Source organism: Rattus norvegicus, chromosome 8 (genome assembly GCF_036323735.1).
Source record: "Rattus norvegicus strain BN/NHsdMcwi chromosome 8, GRCr8, whole genome shotgun sequence".
Lineage (NCBI taxonomy): Eukaryota > Metazoa > Chordata > Mammalia > Rodentia > Muridae > Rattus > Rattus norvegicus.
Genome location: NC_086026.1, coordinates 44,846,881 through 44,866,757, shown reverse-complemented (window position 1 = coordinate 44,866,757; position 19,877 = coordinate 44,846,881). Strand labels below are relative to the sequence as shown.

The 19,877-nt window shown below is 48.0% G+C and overlaps 1 protein-coding gene across 22 annotated transcripts in view; it reads left to right on the top strand.

Annotated features, from left to right (window-relative positions):
* The window catches only part of Pknox2 (PBX/knotted 1 homeobox 2), a 262,470-nt gene that overhangs the window by 185,176 nt on the left and 57,417 nt on the right, over positions 1–19,877 (top strand). For 16 of the 22 annotated variants that reach the window (XM_039082146.2, XM_039082131.2, XM_039082142.2 and 13 more), the window contains 2 exons: positions 1,152–1,260; positions 16,270–16,409. In XM_039082146.2, coding sequence (XP_038938074.1) covers positions 1,174–1,260; positions 16,270–16,409 — 227 coding nt within the window. In that variant the 5' untranslated portion in view covers positions 1,152–1,173. Of the gene's footprint in view, positions 1–1,151; positions 1,261–14,772; positions 14,950–16,269; positions 16,410–19,877 lie in introns of those variants that run through there. The other 6 variants (XM_039082143.2, XM_063266119.1, XM_063266120.1 and 3 more) reach the window with 4 other exon arrangements.

The window sequence follows — 19,877 nt, the reverse complement described above, 5'->3', positions numbered from 1 at the left end:
TTGCTACATTTTGTGGACATTTTGGAAGGCTCTGGAGAAGCCCCCGAGTGCCCTCAGGGAGAGACAGGAAAATCTGAACACTGGCTCCCAAAGCTCATTAGACCCCTCTGCCCAGGAGAGAGTTTCCACCCCTCCATGTTCTTCAGGCTCTCCTGCCCCATGCTGGACAGTGAAACTAGCCTGTGAGTGCTGGCTCTAAATATTTCAGGGCATCCACTGCAGCTCAGTGTCTCTCTGGGCATTCAGTTTCCCTGGGTGGCATTGCCAGGGTGTGTCTGCTTGCAAACCATGGTCTAGTTCAAGGAAAAATTTCGAGGCCCCAGGGGGCAGTTCATTTACTGGTGATGAGGTGGTGTGGGATGCAGAGAAGAAGATCCATAAAACACACACACACACACACACACACACACACACACACACACACACACACACACGCTTCCTCATGACCTGTCTCCTCCTATGTAAGAAACAGGCCATCCATTTGGCAAGTATGGCTCTACATACTGGCAACTCTATATTGAACCAAAACTGAAGAAAGTCCTGGTGTCCCAGTATGCACTCTTCTGTTCTTTCCCTTCCCAAAAACTTCTGCGCAGATCACCCCTGGACTAGTCTTGAGGAAGGCTGATGGCCCATGTCCCTTGCTTCCACTAGGCGGTGTAATGAGCACACTTGAGAGGGTAAGCCTTGTGCTTGGAGACCCTGAGCCTTGAAGCTGGAAACAGATGGGCTTACTGCCTAGGGGAATGAATGCTTGGTGGTTCTGAATGTCTGTGAAAGGTTGAGCCTTGTCAAAGGCAGAGAGATGAAGGCAGGCCTGCCGCTAGTCAAGCTACCCACTGCCACCCCCTCCCCTTACCAACCAGGCCTGAGTTGATGCTGAGCCAACCATCACCACAGGGGTACAGATTGTTTTACATGTAATTTGAATATTACTCCTTTTGAGTCAAATTAGCACAGCAAACTTCTCTCTTCCTGACCCCTTCCCATAGTTGTGATTTGTTCCCCTGAAGAAACTCAGGTCCCTGCATACACCATCAACGCCAGGTGCTCCAGATTGGGGAGAGAGAAAAAAAATCGTGGAGCTGGTTAGTCCCCTGGGCTGCCTGGACTCTGTACTAACTGTGTGGCCCCTTTTCTTCTGCCCACAGATCCTCCATGTGAATCAATCCCATGATGCAACATGCCTCCCCAGCCCCAGCTCTGACAATGATGGCCACGCAGAATGTCCCTCCCCCACCCTACCAGGACAGCCCCCAGGTGAGTGCGACAGAGAAGAGTGGGGAGGAAACCCTATGTGAGTGTGGAACTCCCAGGCCACTGGCAGTCCTGACCTAGCTGTAGCCTGCCTGTCAGCCTTGGGGAGGCTTCTCTCGAGAGTCTGAGCTGGTGAATACAGATCCTTGAAGAGTCATTGGGCTTGACAAAACACCAGGCTCAGACACTGTCTAGGTTAATTCTGTTACGGGACCATAACTTGGAGTTGTGATCATAGACCTGCCTGCCACCCTTACCCTGCAGACATTGGAAAGTGCTAAAGTGCCCTTAGTACTGCTCAGGCCAAAATTGACACTGGCCATCTGGGGACAAGATGTGCACAGTCTATTTAAGAGACTCCTGCTTTCCTCAGTACCACATCTCCCTTCCCCAGATCTGAGTGCTCTGATCAGTGCCCTGCAACTTGCCTGTTAGAAGTCTCTTAAGGCTCTGCTGGGCTTCTGCCTAGAAAGAGAAGGATTCTTGGTCCATGACTTCAGTTCCCTATCCCTGGTTCTCATCTTCCAGCCTTAGCATCATGTACTCCTGAAAGTCCTGTGATCGCAGAACCTGTACAGCAGTATCTTCCCAATGTTCTAGATCCTCTGGTTTTTGTTGTTGTTTTCGGTTTTGTTTTTATTTTTCTTTTCTGGAGGCTTCTAGCATGTGTGGCCTGGGCTGCTGCAGTTCCTGAGACCCATCCCTTCTTACCTCTGCTTCGGGGTGCCTCCCAGCAGACCCTGAGCCTGTGAAAGCCTGAGATTTGGGGCTGCGCTTTCACAGGAGACGCCCCCTTTTACCAGCGGTCTCCTTTCCCTAGTCTGGCGAGTCCATCTCAGTTCAATAATTACCTATCGGACCTGCGTCCCGGGAATGGCATACACTGGAATGTTCGCTTGGCATTTAACCCAGGGAAGAGCTACTGTGTGTCAGTCTGCCTTCTCTGCCGAAACCGTCCTCCGACCGTCTCTATCCCTTGCACGCCAGCACGTGGAAGCTAGTATTGAGATTTGGAAATGGGGCTGGGGACTTGGTTCACGTTCGGTCCTATGGCCTGCCGATGCCCAGCTTAGTGTGAGCCCAGAGCAGCTATCCTGTACACCGTGTCACTCCCAACCTCTGGGGAGTTGCCAGATGCCACATTGCAGACCATTTTTGACTCCCCTCTCTCTGAGAGTACAAAACCCCTCGTCATTCGGTGACCGGCCAGCACATGCCCTTGAGTCTCCAGGCTTGCTCTGCACTGGACCCTTCCCTGAATCTCGTCAACCTTAAGAAATAGGATGAAGATGGAGGCTAAGGTAGAAGGGTTAAGGCAGTGATAACGTGGGAGGAAGGAAGCAGAGGCTATCGAGGTTTCCGGTTCGTGGAAGAAAAGCTTTCAGAGTCAGATGCCCCAGGAGTCCCTTTCCCCCTTCTTTAGGGCTGGGGTGTTTCTCCCATATATGCTTGGCTACTAGCACTCCACGCTGCTGGTCCCTTCCCTGCCTTCCTCCCTCTCAGCTTTCAAGAGCTAACCCCAGCTCCTCAGGGGAAAACTCCGCTCTATTTCCCTTGTATTGTCATTATTCTAAAGAACCAGCTGCTCTCTGACACTGTCTTCGCGAAAGCCGGGCCTTATAATAGAACGGTGGGTCAGGCACACAGGGACCCATCTTAAACAGCGGCTCTCAGGAAACGAGACCCACTCTCTCATTACCCCTTCAGGTCTAATCTCTTGACTTTTATTCCCTATGTGAAGAACTCCATGCCGCCTCCCCCAGAAACCCACTTTCTTTCACAGGCAAGGAATGGACAGTCTGATATGAAGTCCCCAAAATGAGAAAGGGAGCAAGAAGCAGAGGCTCTCCTCGGAGACCCGTGCAATCGTTTTAATAATGTTCCCGTTGCGCTAAGGGCTAGCAATACTGAGCATAATCTATTCAAATGCACAGGAGAATGTCACTTTGGAAAATTAGGAATCTGCATTAAAAAATTCCCAAGCCCCGGACCTTCTTTATAATAAATTAGAATTTTTTTTTCCAGGCAAGTTCTTAACTTGGCAATTTTCATTTTGAAGTTTGGGGAATAAAGTTATTAAAAATGACGGAGACTTTTTTTTTCCTCTTTTCCATTTTAGTAGAGAAGCATTAATGGTTATGGCCCCATGCTATTTGGGCGAAAGCCAAAGTGGTATGGTGGCTAAGTGGCTTCCAGCCCCTGTGGGCTGTTTGAGTTTGTCTGGGGGGGGGGGGGGGGAACTCTGTGACTTCTCATAAGGATGTCATTCTGTTTATTATGATCTGAAGACTCATCGTATATTTAGAAATCGCAAGAGCAACAACCTGGTAGTACCCTTCATGTAGACTTATCTCCTTCCCGTATCTTTTCTGTTGAATTCCGTTGGAGAAGCAGCGCCCTCTACTGTCTAATTACAATACCTCATACTCTGGTTTCTCTTCAAATCATTAACTTTTTTTTTTTTTTTTTTTTTTTGTCTTTTAAAAAACTCTAGGGGTTGGGGATTTAACTCAGTGGTAGAGCGCTTGCCTAGCAAGCGCAAGGCCCTGGGTTCGGTCCCCAGCTCCGAAAAAAAGAAAAAAGAAAAAAAACAAAATTCTAATACTCATAATTTCAGTATGCGGTGTCTATGCCTTGATTCAGACCCTCGTTCTACGCACTGAAGAGATAGGGGTGGATTGCTCGAACTCAGCATCCTGTAAGAAAACGTTGTCTGCAGGGAGGATGAATATGAAGTAGATGGATGGACCCTCCGTTCAATGAATCATGTTGATTTGCCTATCATTGTTTCTGTTCTTATGCAACTCTGTCTCAGTGGGCCTGGCCATCATAGTCACTGGGGTTTCTTCACAACTTCCACCTCCTTCTACCCCAGAATCCCTACCAACTCTAATGGATCTCTACGTTTTATACAAACACACACACACACACAAACACACCAGCAAATGTCACTCTGGTCTCCTTTCTAGAAATTTTATGGTATCAACCACCGTTTTGAGTCTTATATCCTCACCTCAGAAATGCCTTGCATCCTCCTGTTTCTCATCAGGCAGTGTATACATATGCAGCATCTCCCACAATGCCACGTTCTCCCAGCTCTATCCGCTACCCCAGGAATGGGGAATCTAGTAGTGAGAGCAGCAGTTTCTCTACCCTTACTTACCAAGCCCTTATCAAAGAAATGGAAGGCAAACATAGACCCACGCCTACCGTTCCATAGATGTTTACAGGCAAGACACATATTTAAATCATCTGGTCTATTGGGGTAGATAGTCAATGTTTAAAATTCTCAGTCTGCAATTTACAGCAAGCCCTGCTGCGTGAACGTTCTGCCAGAAAGCAGATATCTTAAGGGATCCTTTTCCAGCCCTGGTGGATGTGACACTTAGTGGGTGGGGTAGATTAGAAATCGATGAATAGGCAGGTAGCTGGGAGTTGTCACCGAATGACCCAACAATACCTGCTCTGAAAGGGGCTTTGGCAGTTTACTCAGGACTGGTTTCCTCGTCCATCAGAGACAGCGTGATGACAAAATGAGAATTCAGCTTTCAGGCTCATCTGGGGAAGCTCCCTTCAGAAGGAAGGCAAGCATTGGCTCGAGGCCTTTTAATGCAGGCAGAGTTTTCATGGAAACGGAGGTCCACTGCTTCATCCCCCTGCAGCAAAGAGGGACCGAGGAAACCGCTTTCCTAGTTCTAGGGTCAAAATGATGCTTCCCCACCTTCCAAACAGGGAAGGCAAGGCTGCCAGAGATGGGGCTACAAAGCATTCTCTCCACCCATTTACCCTTACTTCCCCTCCCTGTCCTAGCCCAGATGCTCCAAGCAGAACCAGGGATGCATCAGGCCTGAGGAAGCTGGCTGGGCTTTGATCAGTCATTAGGATCCCCATGCTGGTTTCATTAACAAGGCAGAAGGGGGTGGATGGGGCCCCTGGCTGTGAATGGCCTCCATCCAGGCCATGCAGCTGTGCCGGGCAAGCGGGTTCAGATGTTGTCACAGTCCTTAACATCCCTCTCATCTCTTTAAGGCCTGGAGCCCCCTGCCTTGCAGGGTCCTCTGCTCAGCTGCCTGTGAAACACATTCACTTTGCAGCATAGAGTTAATTCATCTGCTTTGAAAGTTCCCCTAAGCCTTTTCTGTAGCTATGATTGACAGTTCCCTCTGCCCCTGGGGGCAACACCCCAGGGACCATATGGGAGACCCACCTTCCCTCGATTTGATTCATCAAAACATATTCTTCTCTTCCTTTTATTTTGTTGTGGGCCTTTCTTCCCTTTATACTCAGTGACCTTTCTCCCTGCCTGCTTGGGCCACCCATGCCTTTAGACCTGGATTCTTCATTGCATAGAGGGGGAAAAGCAAACTCCAGGTCTAGCTGGGCCCTCTGTCCCTGCATCGGAGATGATGATCTGTCTCCAGGACTAGGAAGCTTGTGATGGATCCGGTTTAGGTTTTGCCTTTTATTAACTTCCTTCCTACCTCAGTTACCAGAAGCAGAGATCTGATTGTCCAACTTCTTGTCTCCAAATAGGACAAGCGCCCTAAACAGCTACAAAAATAGTTAATGGCCCAAGGATACAAAGCCTAAAATAAATCAGGGGACAGGTGGCCACGTGAGCAGCAGGGCTGAGAAGCACTTTACAGGCTGTGTCCTCTTGTGCCACCTTTGAAGAGATTGAGTGTCCCTGTGGCCTAGCATGAGGGCTAGATGAGTTAGACACCAGAAGTCCTGTTGTTCTTGGAGCTGGTAGTCTCAGAGAGCAGGGTGACTCCCCATAGCAGACACCCAGGAATCTTGGGTCTGACCCTGACCCTGCTCCTGTGTATCACACAAATTCAGGCAAGTGATTCATTCAGTAATGATCTCTTCCAGTCCCTCATCTTCTTCACAAACGTTGAGTGCTTCCTGCCGGTCTTGCCAACTGTGTGCTATGTACTGGGTGTGTGTGTGTGTGTGTGTGTGTGCAGAATTAGAGTTCCTGTCCTTGCGAGGCTTTACTTTCTGCAGAGGCAAAGTGGAACTTCTGCCATTTTCGCCTCGAAACCCATGCACGCCATGGTGTGAATCGAGGGTGACGTTTCTCGGTGTCTGCTCAGCAGTGCTGTGGCTCGATTCCTCACTGCACATCTCCGTGGCCCAGATGGGATTGAACTTTAATTACTTTTTTATTAGGAACACAATAGGCATATCAGATATGTTTTTCCAGCTAAGAACACACACACACACACACACACACACACACACACACACTCATGCGGATAGACCTATGCACACAATAAGACTCTGTTAGGCTCTTGTGTCTGTTGGAAATCACTGGCTGGCTTGGGACCGTAACAGAAGTAAGGGATCCTCTGGAAATGAATGGGAAGTGAGGGGAGTGGTCATGTTCCAAAAAACTGTACAAAGCTAAGAAGTGTGAGATGGGGTTCCTCTCCCTTCCCTGGTCTCTGTTAAAGCTTCCTGTTGGTGATAAGGGGGAGGCAGCATCCAGTAACACTTTTGTAAACCACTGCCTATAAAGTGTTAATTAATCAATCAAGCCCCTCTCCCCTATTGCACAGCACCTAACTCTTCTGTGCACTTGTCTGGCTTCCCGGCCCTGGGATCCTGGTGGAGGGGACTCAGACCTTCTGTTTCAGGACGCCCAGCCCCCCTGCCAGGGTTCAGATTCTATTGCTGCTTCCCCTCTCTAGGCAGATATGTTGAGGAGTCCTCTGTCACATCTTGTTTGCCCTGAGTCTTTTAACCACCACTCGCTCGCAATTTATCCATGGTTCAGTCATTTAGCAACACATTAAACCTGGGAAACCCATCCACCCATGGAGATGGCCCCACAGTTGTCACAGCTGTTAAGACTGGATACAGATGAGGCAGAGGCCAAGGCTACCTGACTCTGAGAAGAGTCAGGACTCCGCCATGAGAGAAGGGGATGTATGGATGCTTCCTATAGAGGCAGTCACGGGACTCTTCAGATATGTTCAGGCAGCCCAGAGCACTGGAGTGTGAGGAGTGAGAACATGGGTAGGGTGCTGGTCCCCCTTGCTGAAGCTCAAGGAATAGACCCAGGCTTTGAGCACTCTGAGACCATTATCCCCCTCAACACTGACCTCAACACAGTCCACTGCTGCCTCCCTGTTCAGCCCAAAGCTGTATTTACCAAATGGCTTCATGCTCTGACCCCCTCCCAGGTCCTTGGACTGTTGCCTGGATGCTAGGAAAACAAACCTATGCTGGCTTTTTCCTGGCACTAGAGGGAGTGCCAGTTGCTGGCTGGAGCTTTTGCAGCCAGCCCTTAGTGGGGCCAGACCTGCACAGAAATCTGCTGGGTTCCTTTAGCAATGCTCTTCCTGGCTTTCCCCTGCCAGGTGTTGGGCTCCGAAGAAGGGGATCCTGTCTTAGAAGTCATGTCTGTGCTGATCAAGGTTTGTAACAAGGAACCTAGAAGACATATATTGCTAAAGACCCACAAAAACCAATCCTGTGTGTGGTGAGGGACAGGGGTGCGGGCCCCAGGACTTCTCAGAAGGAAACTACAGATGCAGGGCATGAATTCAAAGAAGACTGGCAAAAGTGAACATCAACAGTGCTTAGCAGCCCGAGGCTGTAACTTATAGGTGAAGCCTTGCCTGGCGTGCACAAGGCCGAGGTCCCATGCCCAGCACTACGAGTAACATCCTTACTCGAAAGAGCTGAGACACAAAGCTCACCTGGCACTCTTTCTTTGCCTCGCACTTCCCTGTGTGGCCTCATAATAGAAACAGGGGGAGGGAGTATTCACTCTGTTCTGTTAAGAGGGCAGTTGAGGCTGAAGGGGACTGAGAGTCAGCTGGCCAAGGGACAGTTGATGGTTAGTAATATCTGTTTCTGTCCTCCTGTCCCTAAGCCCGTATTTGCAACACTTCCCAGGAGTGGGTTCTTTCAACAGAGGTACACCGATGTCACAGGACCTCAGGGCAGAGGAGAAGGGAAGCAACCAGCTAGTGGGGTGCGGGTTTTAAAGTGCATGGATTATATTAGTAGCAACTGCCATGCTGAGGCCCATTAAATTCCAGCTGCTTTGCCATGCAATACCTCATTTCCCTCCAGTCACTTCTAACTGGAGGTATTAAAAACTATTCCCATTTTTTTTCTTTTTCTTCTTCTTTTTTCTTTTTTTTTTTTTTTTTCGGGGCTGGGGACCAAACCCGGGACCTTGCGCTTCCTAGGCAAGCGCTCTACCACTGAGCCAAATCCCCAACCCCAACTATTCCCATTTTATAGACCGGCATCAGAAAGGTCGAAGAATTTGCTCAAGTCTCACAGACAGGCAGGCAGGCAGGCAGAGCCATCTGTAAAGAAGGTGCCCACCTTCGCATATCCGGCTGAGATCTCTCAGCTCCAGATCTTGACAGGGTGCCCACTGCTCCCATCAGTGTGTGGCCAGAGACTGTAGGCTTCTCTGCTATGACCTGAGGTATTTGGGGTCAGCTAGAAAGGTATCATTACTGGGAAATCCTCTCTGCTCCACACCAGCTCCTCCTGTGTTCCACAGAGTTTGAATGGTCTCTGTATCGGACAGCAGGGCTACAACACTGGCCACTGCCCTCAATCATCCTCCAGTCTGACAGGCGAGTAAGACAATCTGGCAGGTCGTTGGAAACACGCTACCAGGCCAGGCAAGCAAAGAGCAGATGTCCTGCCCACACTGATGTGTCTCTGGTCAGTACCATCAAGTGGGAGCTGCCCTCCCAGCAGAGAGGGGGTAGGAAACATCACTCTTTTTCCTCAGATAAGGCATCTGAAGGGCAAATGACACATCAAAGTTGCCCAGCAGTCAGGGTCAAGGGTGAAATTCAAAACGACTTTTATGTGATGGGAGCACTCTGCTCTTCCTAATGCAAAGCGCCTTTCTAACCTGCTAGGAAGACTTTGTTGTGGTTCTCTACTTAAGGTACCTGCTTCCACCTCTGTGAGTATCAAAGCAGAATTCCCAGCAGATCCTGGCAGGACATAGCACTGACCACAATTGGGAGCTCAGGGCCTCTAGCCCAGCTTTTGTCCCATAGTTCAGGGTTTCCAGAGGGCCTCTCTGTTCTCCTGAAGAAAAATCAATGGAGCAGTAGGTCACTTTGGGCTAATAAGCCCTCCATAACTCTCTCGTTAGGTTTCACCTAAGTTAGAAGTGTTTTCAGCACAATCACTGTCAGGAAAATTGACCTGAAATTCACTGGGTTACAGACACAGGTAACAAAGATCTTCAGGAGTCTCTTCAGCTGCATGAATGTCCGTTTTCTTTTCTATAAAATGGACTGAGGAACTGCCCAGGATTGCTCTTCAGCTTGAAGGCCTACTGCAACCTTGTATGATCAGTCAGGTAGACTCTGATAGGTGCTGGCTGTTCCCCTGCTACTATTAGAGAAGGGAGGTGTTTAATGGGAAGGCGTCATAAAGTGCTAGTGTGGGCCGTGAACATGCCACTTTCTGACTTCTCTTACGGCTACCCAGAAATTCTTCTACTCGTTCCAAGATAAGATTGTCAGACTAGTTGGATCTCTTAGCTCCCGTAGATACTGTATATCTAGTCATGCATTCATAGCCTTGACTCTTCCCATTTATAGAGTGGCAGACAGGAAACACGACTTAAGAATTGGACCAAGGAAGCTAGAGAGATGGCTCAGAGGCTAGGAGCACTTGTTGCTCGTCCAGAGGAGGTAGGTTTGACTCCCAGCGCCTACGTGGCAGCTCGTTACTGTCTGTAGCTATAGATCCAGAAGATCGACACCCTCTTCTGACCTCTGTGGACACCAGGCATGCATGTGATACACAAACATACATGTAGACAAAACATCCATACATACACCAAAAAGAAGAGGAACAGTAGGAGGAAGAGGAAGAAGAAAGAAAGAGAAAGGAAAGAAGGAAGGAAGGAAGGAAAGGAAGAAAGAAAGAAAGGAAAGAAAGGAAGGAAGAAAGAAAGGAAGAAAGAAAGAAAGGAAGGGAGGAAGAAAGAAATAAAGAAAGAAAGGAAGGAAGAAAGAAAGGAAGAAAGAAAGAAAGGAAGGGAGGAAGAAAGAAATAAAGAAAGAAAGGAAGGAAGAAAGAAAGAAAGGAAGGAAGAAAGAAAGAAAGGAAGAAAGGAAGAAAGAAAGGAAGAAAGAAAGAAAGGAAGAAAGGAAGAAAGAAAGAAAGGAAGAAAGAAAGAAAGAAAGAAAGAAAGGAAGAAAGAAAGAAAGGAAGGAAGAAAGAAAGAAAGGAAGGAAGGAAGAAAGAAGGGAAGGAAGAAAGAAAGGAAGAAAAAAAGAAAGGAAGGAAGGAAGAAAGAAAGAAAGGAAGGAAGGAAGAAAGGAAGGAAGGAAGAAAGAAAGAAAGAAAGAAAGAAAGGAAGGAAGAAAGAAAGAAAGAAAGGAAGGAAGAAAGAAAGAAAGGAAGGAAGAAAGGAAGGAAGGAAGGAAGAAAGAAAGGAAGAAAGAAAGGAAGGAAGGAAGAAAGGAAGGAAGGAAGAAAGAAAGAAAGGAAGAAAGAAAGGAAGGAAGAAAGGAAGGAAGGAAGAAGGAGAAAGAGATTGGACGGGAGTCCTTGAAGTAAAGGATTTTGGCTAGTTCCATCTTACGTACATAGAAAAAGGGAAGCAGGCAGGTACTGGTCCCAAAGTCTTCACTCCAAGAAGGACCCACAGCTAAGAGAAAAGAGTCAGGAACCACATAGATGGGCCTCCTCGGAGCCAACACCATAATGCCCTGTCCATAATCTAGTTCCCTTGATTACTGCCCTTAGTCTGTGGGGCAGGTATTACTCTTGCATTAGGAAGTTTAATAATGCCAGGAGACGTGCCCCAAAACTCATCACTAAGAACCGTTAGTGGTTCATCGACCCCAAGCCTGATCCAGGCTCCTTCACTTGCTGAGGCTTTTCTGATTCCCTAGTCTGCTCTCAAGGCATTGGATAACTCTGCCTCCCTCCTTCTCTGTGCCCTAGCTTCCTCTGCTTGTAAGAGGACTGTGCTGCATGTCTGCATTAAAGCCATCCCCCGCCTTGTCCACAGTGAGCCATACAGGTACAATTTCCCTAAAGGAAATGCCCTGGATGAGTAGTCCATTTGAGAGCAGCTGTGAATGTTCCGAATGGCCTTGTGGAGATGTATGGTTAATTTTTTCCCATGTCAAAGCAAGGAAAGTGGGTGGAAGTCAATTGGGAAGTACCCTGGAATTAGTGTGCTAGTTAGTAATTGGCTCTGGAAGCATGGGTTGGAGAGGGGGGTCCAGTCCTGATTTGCACCGTTCACCAATTTCCTTGCTGTAAGTGCTCCCACTGTGGCCAATTTCAAGACACCCAGACATCAACCAGTTTACGAAATTCCCCAAAATTTCAACCATCAGTTTCACAGGCACTTCCATGAACCCATTTAATAGCCCTGCCCTGCCCTGCTCTCCCCTGCCCTCCCCTTCCCTGCCCTTCCCTGCCCTGCCCTGCTCTCCCCTGCCCTGCCCTCCCCTTCCCTTCCCTGCCCTGCCCTGCCCTGCCCTGCCCTGCCCTGCCCTCCCCTCCCCTGCCCTGCCCTGCCCTGCCCTCCCCTTCCCTGACCTGCCCTGCCCTGCCCTGCCCTGCTCTCCCCTGCCCTCCCCTTCCCTGCCCTTCCCTGCCCTGCCCTGCTCTCCCCTGCCCTGCCCTCCCCTTCCCTGCCCTGCCCTGCCCTGCCCTGCCCTGCCCTGCCCTCCCCTCCCCTGCCCTGCCCTGCCCTGCCCTCCCCTTCCCTGACCTGCCCTGCCCTGCCCTGCCCTGCTCTCCCCTGCCCTCCCCTCCCCTGCCCTGCCCTGCCCTGCCCTGCCCTGGTTCTCCCAGCTTCTCCCCCTGCTCCTGCCCTTTAGAATTTGATGCCCCTAAAACTGATTTCAAATCACCCCTATTCTCCTGAGGGTCTCTGACCTTGTAAACAGTGACTGGTCCTATTTGAATTCCAGGTCTTTGGAAATGGCTAGCGAAAGAAACCTATTCAGAAATAAACATTCATCCTCCAAGCCTGAAAGAAATGCAGACTTCGCTGGATCAGCCCCCACAAGCCACATAAATTTGAGTCATCCTCCCTCTCAAACCAGCTCTGGTCTCTCCCACCCTCTAAGAGTCTCTGAGGGTCTCTCAGGAGATCAGCAAATGACCGATTTTGATTTAATTTTCATTCTAAGCATTCATCTTTATCCCATCAGGGCCTTCCATTGCCTTTCCCCAGTCAAACAGAAGAGTTCCTCTCTCGCCCTTCTTTAGAATCTCATCTTAGTCAAAGCTCCGTGGATTCTTTCAAGGACACCTGACAATTTACCTAGTGGGCATAGCAGAGTGTATCAATGCACTGACATTTCACCATCGGATGAGCTCTGTTGATGTAGTTGTGCTCACTTTACGACTGGAGCAAATTCTACAACTCTCCTGTTTAATTATAATCCCCTCACTCAGATATTTAAAGGGGAGTCTCATGTCCTCCTATTTCCCCTGGCTACCAAATCATGCATACACATTCTAGGTCCTACATGGAGTTGTCTTGAAACAAACTACAGAATGCCATCGCCATGCTGGTCAGCTGTCCTCTGAATGTGCCTTCACGTACTTGTTTAATCCAAGGGAAAACAGGATCCCAAACGTTTAATCCAAGGGAAAACAGGATCCCAAATGTTTAATCCAAGGGAAAACAGGATCCCAACCCCCTCATTGTGCTCTAGGCTTTCCTTAATGCCTCCTCAGACAGCATCCATTCATGTTGGGATGTGCTTGTGTGTTGTTCATGGACACATTACACCTTGGATGTATTGAGCAAGCCATCAGCTAATGCACTGATGATAACCCCTGTACCCCCTCTTCTGCACTCACATTATTGATTATGTTTTATTTTTAGAAGTGTTCAATTTTAACTTATTAGATGAAAAATAATCTTATTAGGTTTGCCCTCTTGTCCAAATCTATAAAGATCTTTTGGGCCCAAGTTTCTCACCATCCATAAATTTGTTGAACATTTCCTCAGACAACCTTCTTTTCTTTGTATTTGTTTTTCTTTTCTTTTTATTGATTATTTTATTTATTTACACTTCAAATGTTATCCCCCTTCCCAGTTTCCCCTCCACAAACCTCCTATTCCCTTCCCCGTCCCTCCTGCCTCTATGAAGGTGTTCCCCTACCTGCCCAGCTACTCCTGCCTCAGCGCCCTAGTATTCCCCTACCCTGGATCATGAAGCCTCCCCAGGACCAAGGGGCTCCCCTCCCAGTGATGTAAGATAAGGCCATCCTCTGCTACATATCCAACTGGAGCCATGAATCCCCCCCCACGCCCCATTTGTACTCTTTGGTTCCTGGTTTAGTCCCTGGGAGCTTTGGGGAGTCTGGTTGGTTGATATTATTGTTCTTCCTATGGGGTTGCAAACCCCTTCAGTTCCTTCAGTCCTTACCCTAACTCCTCCTTTGGGGTCTCTATGCTTTGTCTGTCTGATGTTTGGCTATGTATATCCGCATCTGTATTGGTCTGGCTCTGGCAGAGCCTCTCAGGGGACAGCTATATCGGACTCCTGTCAGTAAGCACTTCTTGGCATCAGCAATAGTGTCTGTGTTTGGTGCTCAGACAACCTTTAAATCACCAAGAAAAAAAAATGTTGAAAAAAATGACCAAAATAAGGAAGCCTTTGATTAGAAACCTCTACCATGCTGACATCTGTCCTTTAATTGTTGTCTGTGAGGTGTAGTTCACAATCCATGCAGTTGTCCACCAGGCCACATACAGTGGAAGATGCCTTGCTCTAGTGAATTATACTGTATTTTCTACTTCTGGCATTTTTATGATCTTGCCAAATTTTCCATGTTGTCAGGCACTGCTCTTGTAAGCCCAGAGCCTAGCACAGTGTCTAGTGTGTGGCAGGGACTCTGGAAGTGCCTGCAAACACTAATTGTATTAATGGGTGAGGGCTCAGATCACTGTAAAGGTGACCACCGTTTGAACTGAGTGTGCCCATCGTGAAGTCTAGTACATTTGCCTCACACTTCCTTCATGTAGCATCTCTTTAAAGACCATCAATCCTAAATGCATACTGATGAGGGGAAAAAAAAAGGAGCTTAGGCAAGTTAAGGGATTTGTCTGAGGTCAAAGGCTAGTAAGAGGACAGTTGTCTGCTGGCCTTGAGGCACCGTCTCCTGTGCACTGAGTTTGTATTCTATGGTGGTAGGGGTGTTTCTTTTTGAAAAAAAAAAAAAGACACAGTATAGTAAAACACGGATCCTCTCTTATGGTGTCTCGTTTACCCTCTGCTATTCATTAATTCATTGATTCAACAAATATTTAATGCCTTCTAGTGGCAGAATGCAGCTGTTATGAGCCCTCCTTGCATTTTAGAGAGGAGTGGGGAGAAAATAATCAAATAAACATATAGTTTATGGTCAGGCTGATGAATATGCAGAAAACTAAAGCAAGGGGCAGATGGGGGAGGTTGGATTATTCTTTAAAGGGTGGTACCCTTTAAAGAAATATATGTAGAGAAAACAAGATCTGCCTATGTCCTAGGGACATACACGCAGCAGTAATGTGATATATTCACCCAATACTTTCTCTTCCATAGAGCACGGACACAGATCCTATTATGAACTCCCAAGCTGTGATACGCCTGTTTCCTTCTAAGCATACGCATTCATTTACTCGTTGACTCTTTTTCTCATCGAACATCAGTCGTTTTTATTTAGGTATGGCCAGTTGAGTGCCAGGGGGTGGTGAAGAAGGTCTTAGCACCAGAGCCAGATGGGAGCTCTGGCCAAGGACATTGAGATGTCTTGGTATCCGGGAGAGGTGGAAGGATGTATTGATACCATTCTAGGAGTCTATTTAACTAGAAGAAATATAATGTAAAAGAATTAAGTTCTATAATAATGGTTTTTAGAGATACTGGACCATTTCTTTAAATGGAACGTTAAACAGAAAAGTCAATGTATTATATTGAAAGGAATTGGTTGGTATAGTTGGTGTAAAATTGTAGACCTTGGAATACCCTCAAAACCCTATGACATGCTATGAAAACCATTTTTTCTAAAGTTGTTGCTCCAATCAAGAGCAGACATCTGTCCATTGTCTGTTAAAAACTTCATCTTTGAGTGGCTATATAAGCCAAATTTGCACAGCCATTCAGTTGGCCATTAAAACTACCTGAAGAGTTACCTCTTGACTTGAATGAGAAGGGATGAATAGAACTGTCCAAATGAAAAATACTCAGCCTATTTTTTTCTACTTTCAAAGCTATCTAATTAAACTCATTACTGTCAAAAAGACTCATAAACAGGGGCTGGAGAGATGGCTCGGCGGTTAATAGCACTTGATGTCCTTGCAGAGAACCTGAGTTCACTTCCAGCACCCACATAGCAGCTCACAACCATCTTTAACTCCAGTTTCAGGGGAGACCCACCGCCATCTTCTGAACTTAACAGCACTAGACATGTACATGGTACACATACAGGCAGTCAAACCTCCCATACCAAAAAGACTCATGGGAGTAATTTAAGCAGTTTGTTGTATTATGATTTTGTTTTTGTTTTTATTTTTATTTTTCTACTTCTGGGCAAAGATCACAACATTTGCATTAAGAGCCATCTCTTAGACCGAGACATGGTAGGTATGTATGCTATGGTCCCAGTATTTGGGAAGCAGAAACAGGAAGAGCACACATTCAAGGTGAGCCTTAAAAAGACATCAAGCCCAACCTGGGCTACAGGAGACCCTGTTTCAGTAAAATAAAATAAAATTCTTTGTTTTCTAAGTATGTGTGTTTGGCATCCATTCCCCGGTTACTGGGTGTTGTTTTGCTGTTTTTTGTTTTTTGTTTTTCTTTTTAAGAACATACTTATTTAAATGAAAAGACGGCGTTTACTGTCCACTGTGGCAAATGCATACATGGATACACTTTAGTATGTATAGCTCTCTTGCCCCCATTTTCCCCCCTCCAGGTCCAGCATAGACCAAGGGAGTCCTTTCTCACTCCACCTAATCTGCCTTCCTGTTTCTTCTCTCTGCAGATGACAGCAACTGCCCAGCCACCTTCCAAGGCCCAGGCTGTTCACATCGCAGCACCCTCAGCCACCGCCAGCACACCTGTGCCCAGTGCCCCCATTGATCCCCAGGCCCAGCTTGAAGCAGACAAGCGAGCTGTGTACAGGTAGGGGACTCTGCAGCAAGCCTTAGCTGATATATGAGAATGCAGATCAGAGGGTACACTGGTCAACAGTGACAGCCAGAAACAGCTTGCTTGAGCTTCCCCCTCTCTCGAGCCAATTCAGAGTCCGCTTACCCCCGGCCGTTCCCTGTGGGTTAATTTTAGCTGCTAGAAGTACCTGTGAGAGATACGAGGGTATGAGGGCAGTATCAGCCATGAAAACTCCCTTCCCATCTCAAGTGGGAAGGGAGTTCCTAATAAACATCAGAAACCCTCAGTTCAGCCAACCAAACCCTCTCCTTGCCCCGCTTCTTGTTACCTTCACTCCAACAGGTTCACTAGTCATCTGGTTGTCCCATCTACAACTTGACAGTCACTAAACTTTGCGTGCATGCAAACAGGGAGAGCTTATCAAAACACCCAGGTCTAGGCTGCAGGCTCAGACAGGTTGAATCAGTTGGTCAATCACCAGGAAGAGGGGTGTGAATTATCTTTGTCAGCATCCCAGGTAAATGTGGCCCCAGCTGTTCCTTGGGTCACTCTCTGATTCATGCTCTTAGCAAGAGGTATTGCGTGTGACTGTGTGGGTCCTGGTACTTCCCCAGGGTGAGTTTGTGGAGGAAAGGCTCCTCTGCTCGGTCATCTCCTTCTGCCTGAGCCGTGTACCCAGGGCAGGGCGGCATCCTGAATGAGAAGGTGGTGAAGCTCAGGGGAATCCCCATCAGCTTTAATGAACTCCAGTTCCTGTGTGTGTGGTTGGGGAAGAGGGTGTGGTTATCTCAAAACAGACCTGAATGAAATTGTTATTGTCATTCGTTCATGAGGATCCCACGGTACAAAAAACAGATGCCCAAGTCTTCACTTGGTGCTGAGGCTGGACAATGGCTCACATGCACCGGTGCAAGCTCTCGCGCATCAGCAAGTGCAACATACCTGGGGAAGGTATGCATCACAGCAAATGCCAGTAACACGGGGAATAAGGCACCCAAGACAGGCGAATGGGAAGACAAATGAATAGGAAGACCGAATCCTTCCTTCCCCCACACCCCAAAGACAATGCCTATATGATAATGGTTGTAATTAGTGATGTTATCATCATTATCCTCAGCATTATTTTTAGTTACTCAGATAAGCTGATTGCCTCCGATGCCAACACCTAGGCCCTGCAGTAAAATAGAACAGTACCTGGTCCTTGCCTTGTGCAAAGAATAAAGCCAGGCCCAGCTACCCTTGGATGCAGGGCTCTGCCCAAAGAATTCTGGGATCAGTAACTGGCGTTGGTAACTCCCAGGGAGGGCAAACTAGCCTCCCTCAGTGTCCTTCCCTCCCTCTCTCCCTCCTTCATAGTCTCCTATAAAATCATTACTATTAATATTGCAGGCACTGTGTTAGACTCCTGGGAAAGAGAGATGGGTAGGAAGGTAAACACCAGTACTTGTCACCCCAGGAACCAATAGATATGCAAATAAGAAGCCACCACTGTGTACTCAGAGACACTGGGCAGGTTTCCTTTGGGTGGCAGCCTTTGTGGCTGGTCTTACTGGCTGAGCAAGAGACTCCACCAGGTGGAGAAACACCTAGGCCAGCCCTTTCAGGCAAAACAGAATCGTCTGTGTTATAGGATCAGGATCAGCTAGTGGCCAGAGCAGCTCCTGCTGAAAAGAGTGATCACACAGCTGCCTGTAAAGGAGCTCGTGTGAGCCTCTGTCAGCAGCCTGAGAAGGGAGAGAAAGCAAAGTGACCTCTGCAAGCTACCCTCGTGGCCTGATGGCTCATAGTGCTCAATTTAGACAACCGCCACTCCCCATGTGGTTCACGGGTCAGCCGCAGCGCATCGTATGACTAGATTAGAGATGATTAGAAAGACATCTTGAAGCCCACCCTAACCTCAGGATTATATGAAATTCACATGGTCCTGGGTGATTCATATGCACCTTAGAGGGTAACCTCAGGCGTCTCTTCAGACCCTTAGGGGTGGGGTGTGTGGTGAACTTAGATCACAGAGAACGCGTCTGATTAAGAGGATCTTTGGGCCTGAAGACATGGCTCTGAGGTTAAAGAAACTGGCTGCTCTTCCAGAGGATGCATGTTCGATTCCCAGTACCCACATGACAGCTCACAATAGTCCGGTTCCAGGGGATCCAATGCCCTCTTCTGACTTTGAGAGGCACAAGCATGCATCCAGGCAGAACAGTCATACACATAAAACAATACAAGTTTTAACAAGGGTGCTCTTTGAGAGAAAAGAAGGTGCTTAAGGTGGGGGGCGGAGAAGATTGAGCATAGTTCCTACAACCCCTCCCCCCCCACCCCCACCTCACCCGTCTCCCTTCCTCTGACCTCTCTCACTACTGCCCCTAGGCCACAAACACGACCACCATTGTGCATCAAGTCATGATATCTGCTAGAAATGAAGTTTCTGGAAATCCAAAAATTGCTTCTACCTCTTACTGAGCCTAAAGGTTCATGATAGACTCCGGAAGCATTAAGAGGAGTTAATGAGGCAGCCTGTGTAAGCACTTGGCACCATGGCTGGCATAAAGCAGAGTTGCCCTCCACGAGACCATCACAGCAAGATCCCTGGGCCCCAGAGTCCTTCCCAGGATCCCAGGTTTACGCTACACCCAAGCCAAGCTTCAGGAGAGGTGACCCACCAGACCTGTCCTCCATGTCTCGTGAAATATGACTCAGATGGTCCTTCCATTAACACTTCTTCCAGCTCATCCCTTGTCCCCTGGGATAACCCAACAGAAGCTCTTAGCATTTGCCCGAGGTGGACTTGTGACCAACTGACCCCGTACAGGGACTCCTAGGCAAACATGGCTGCCTAGCTCCCCACAGCTAGGTTGGGACTAACCCCTGTACCACTGCCTAGCTCTCTGGTCCTATTGCCTCTAGGCCCAGAGCCCCAGAGTTATCTCCTATGTTCATACCTCTCCTATTAGTACCAGCAGCCCTCTCTGCAGCCACTGCTTGGATGCCCAGCCTCCTGTAGGGTCAGTTATTTTAATTAGATTTGCCTGTTCGGGGCAGTTTGGTTGTTCCAAAGCACATTAGGGAGTCCACGTTTTATGTCAATAAATGTAACAAGGCCCTTCCATTCAGATTAGTGCCCAACACTATGTTTTTAGGAAGTCTTCCCTGTGGCCCCTTCCAGAACTATAGATGGAAAAAGATGGGGGGAAGCTCCCCCACCAGCTGCCCTGCTGAGAGGCAGAGGGACAGTGTGGCAAGGGGGGAGGGGCCTGCCAGTGCCCCCAAGGTTTTATTTGTGTATAAGGATGTGTTAATGAAATGTATTGGTTCCCTTCTGATCTGGAAACTGGGGGAGGGGGCGAGCAGAGCCTGTCTTTAATTGGATCATACCGGTGCATCATCTGGGCTAATCAGCAAAGCAACCAGGAGCTCCGGCTCAGATTAATGATTTCAGTCTAATCCAAGCAGATCCCATGATTGGATGCACATCCCGGG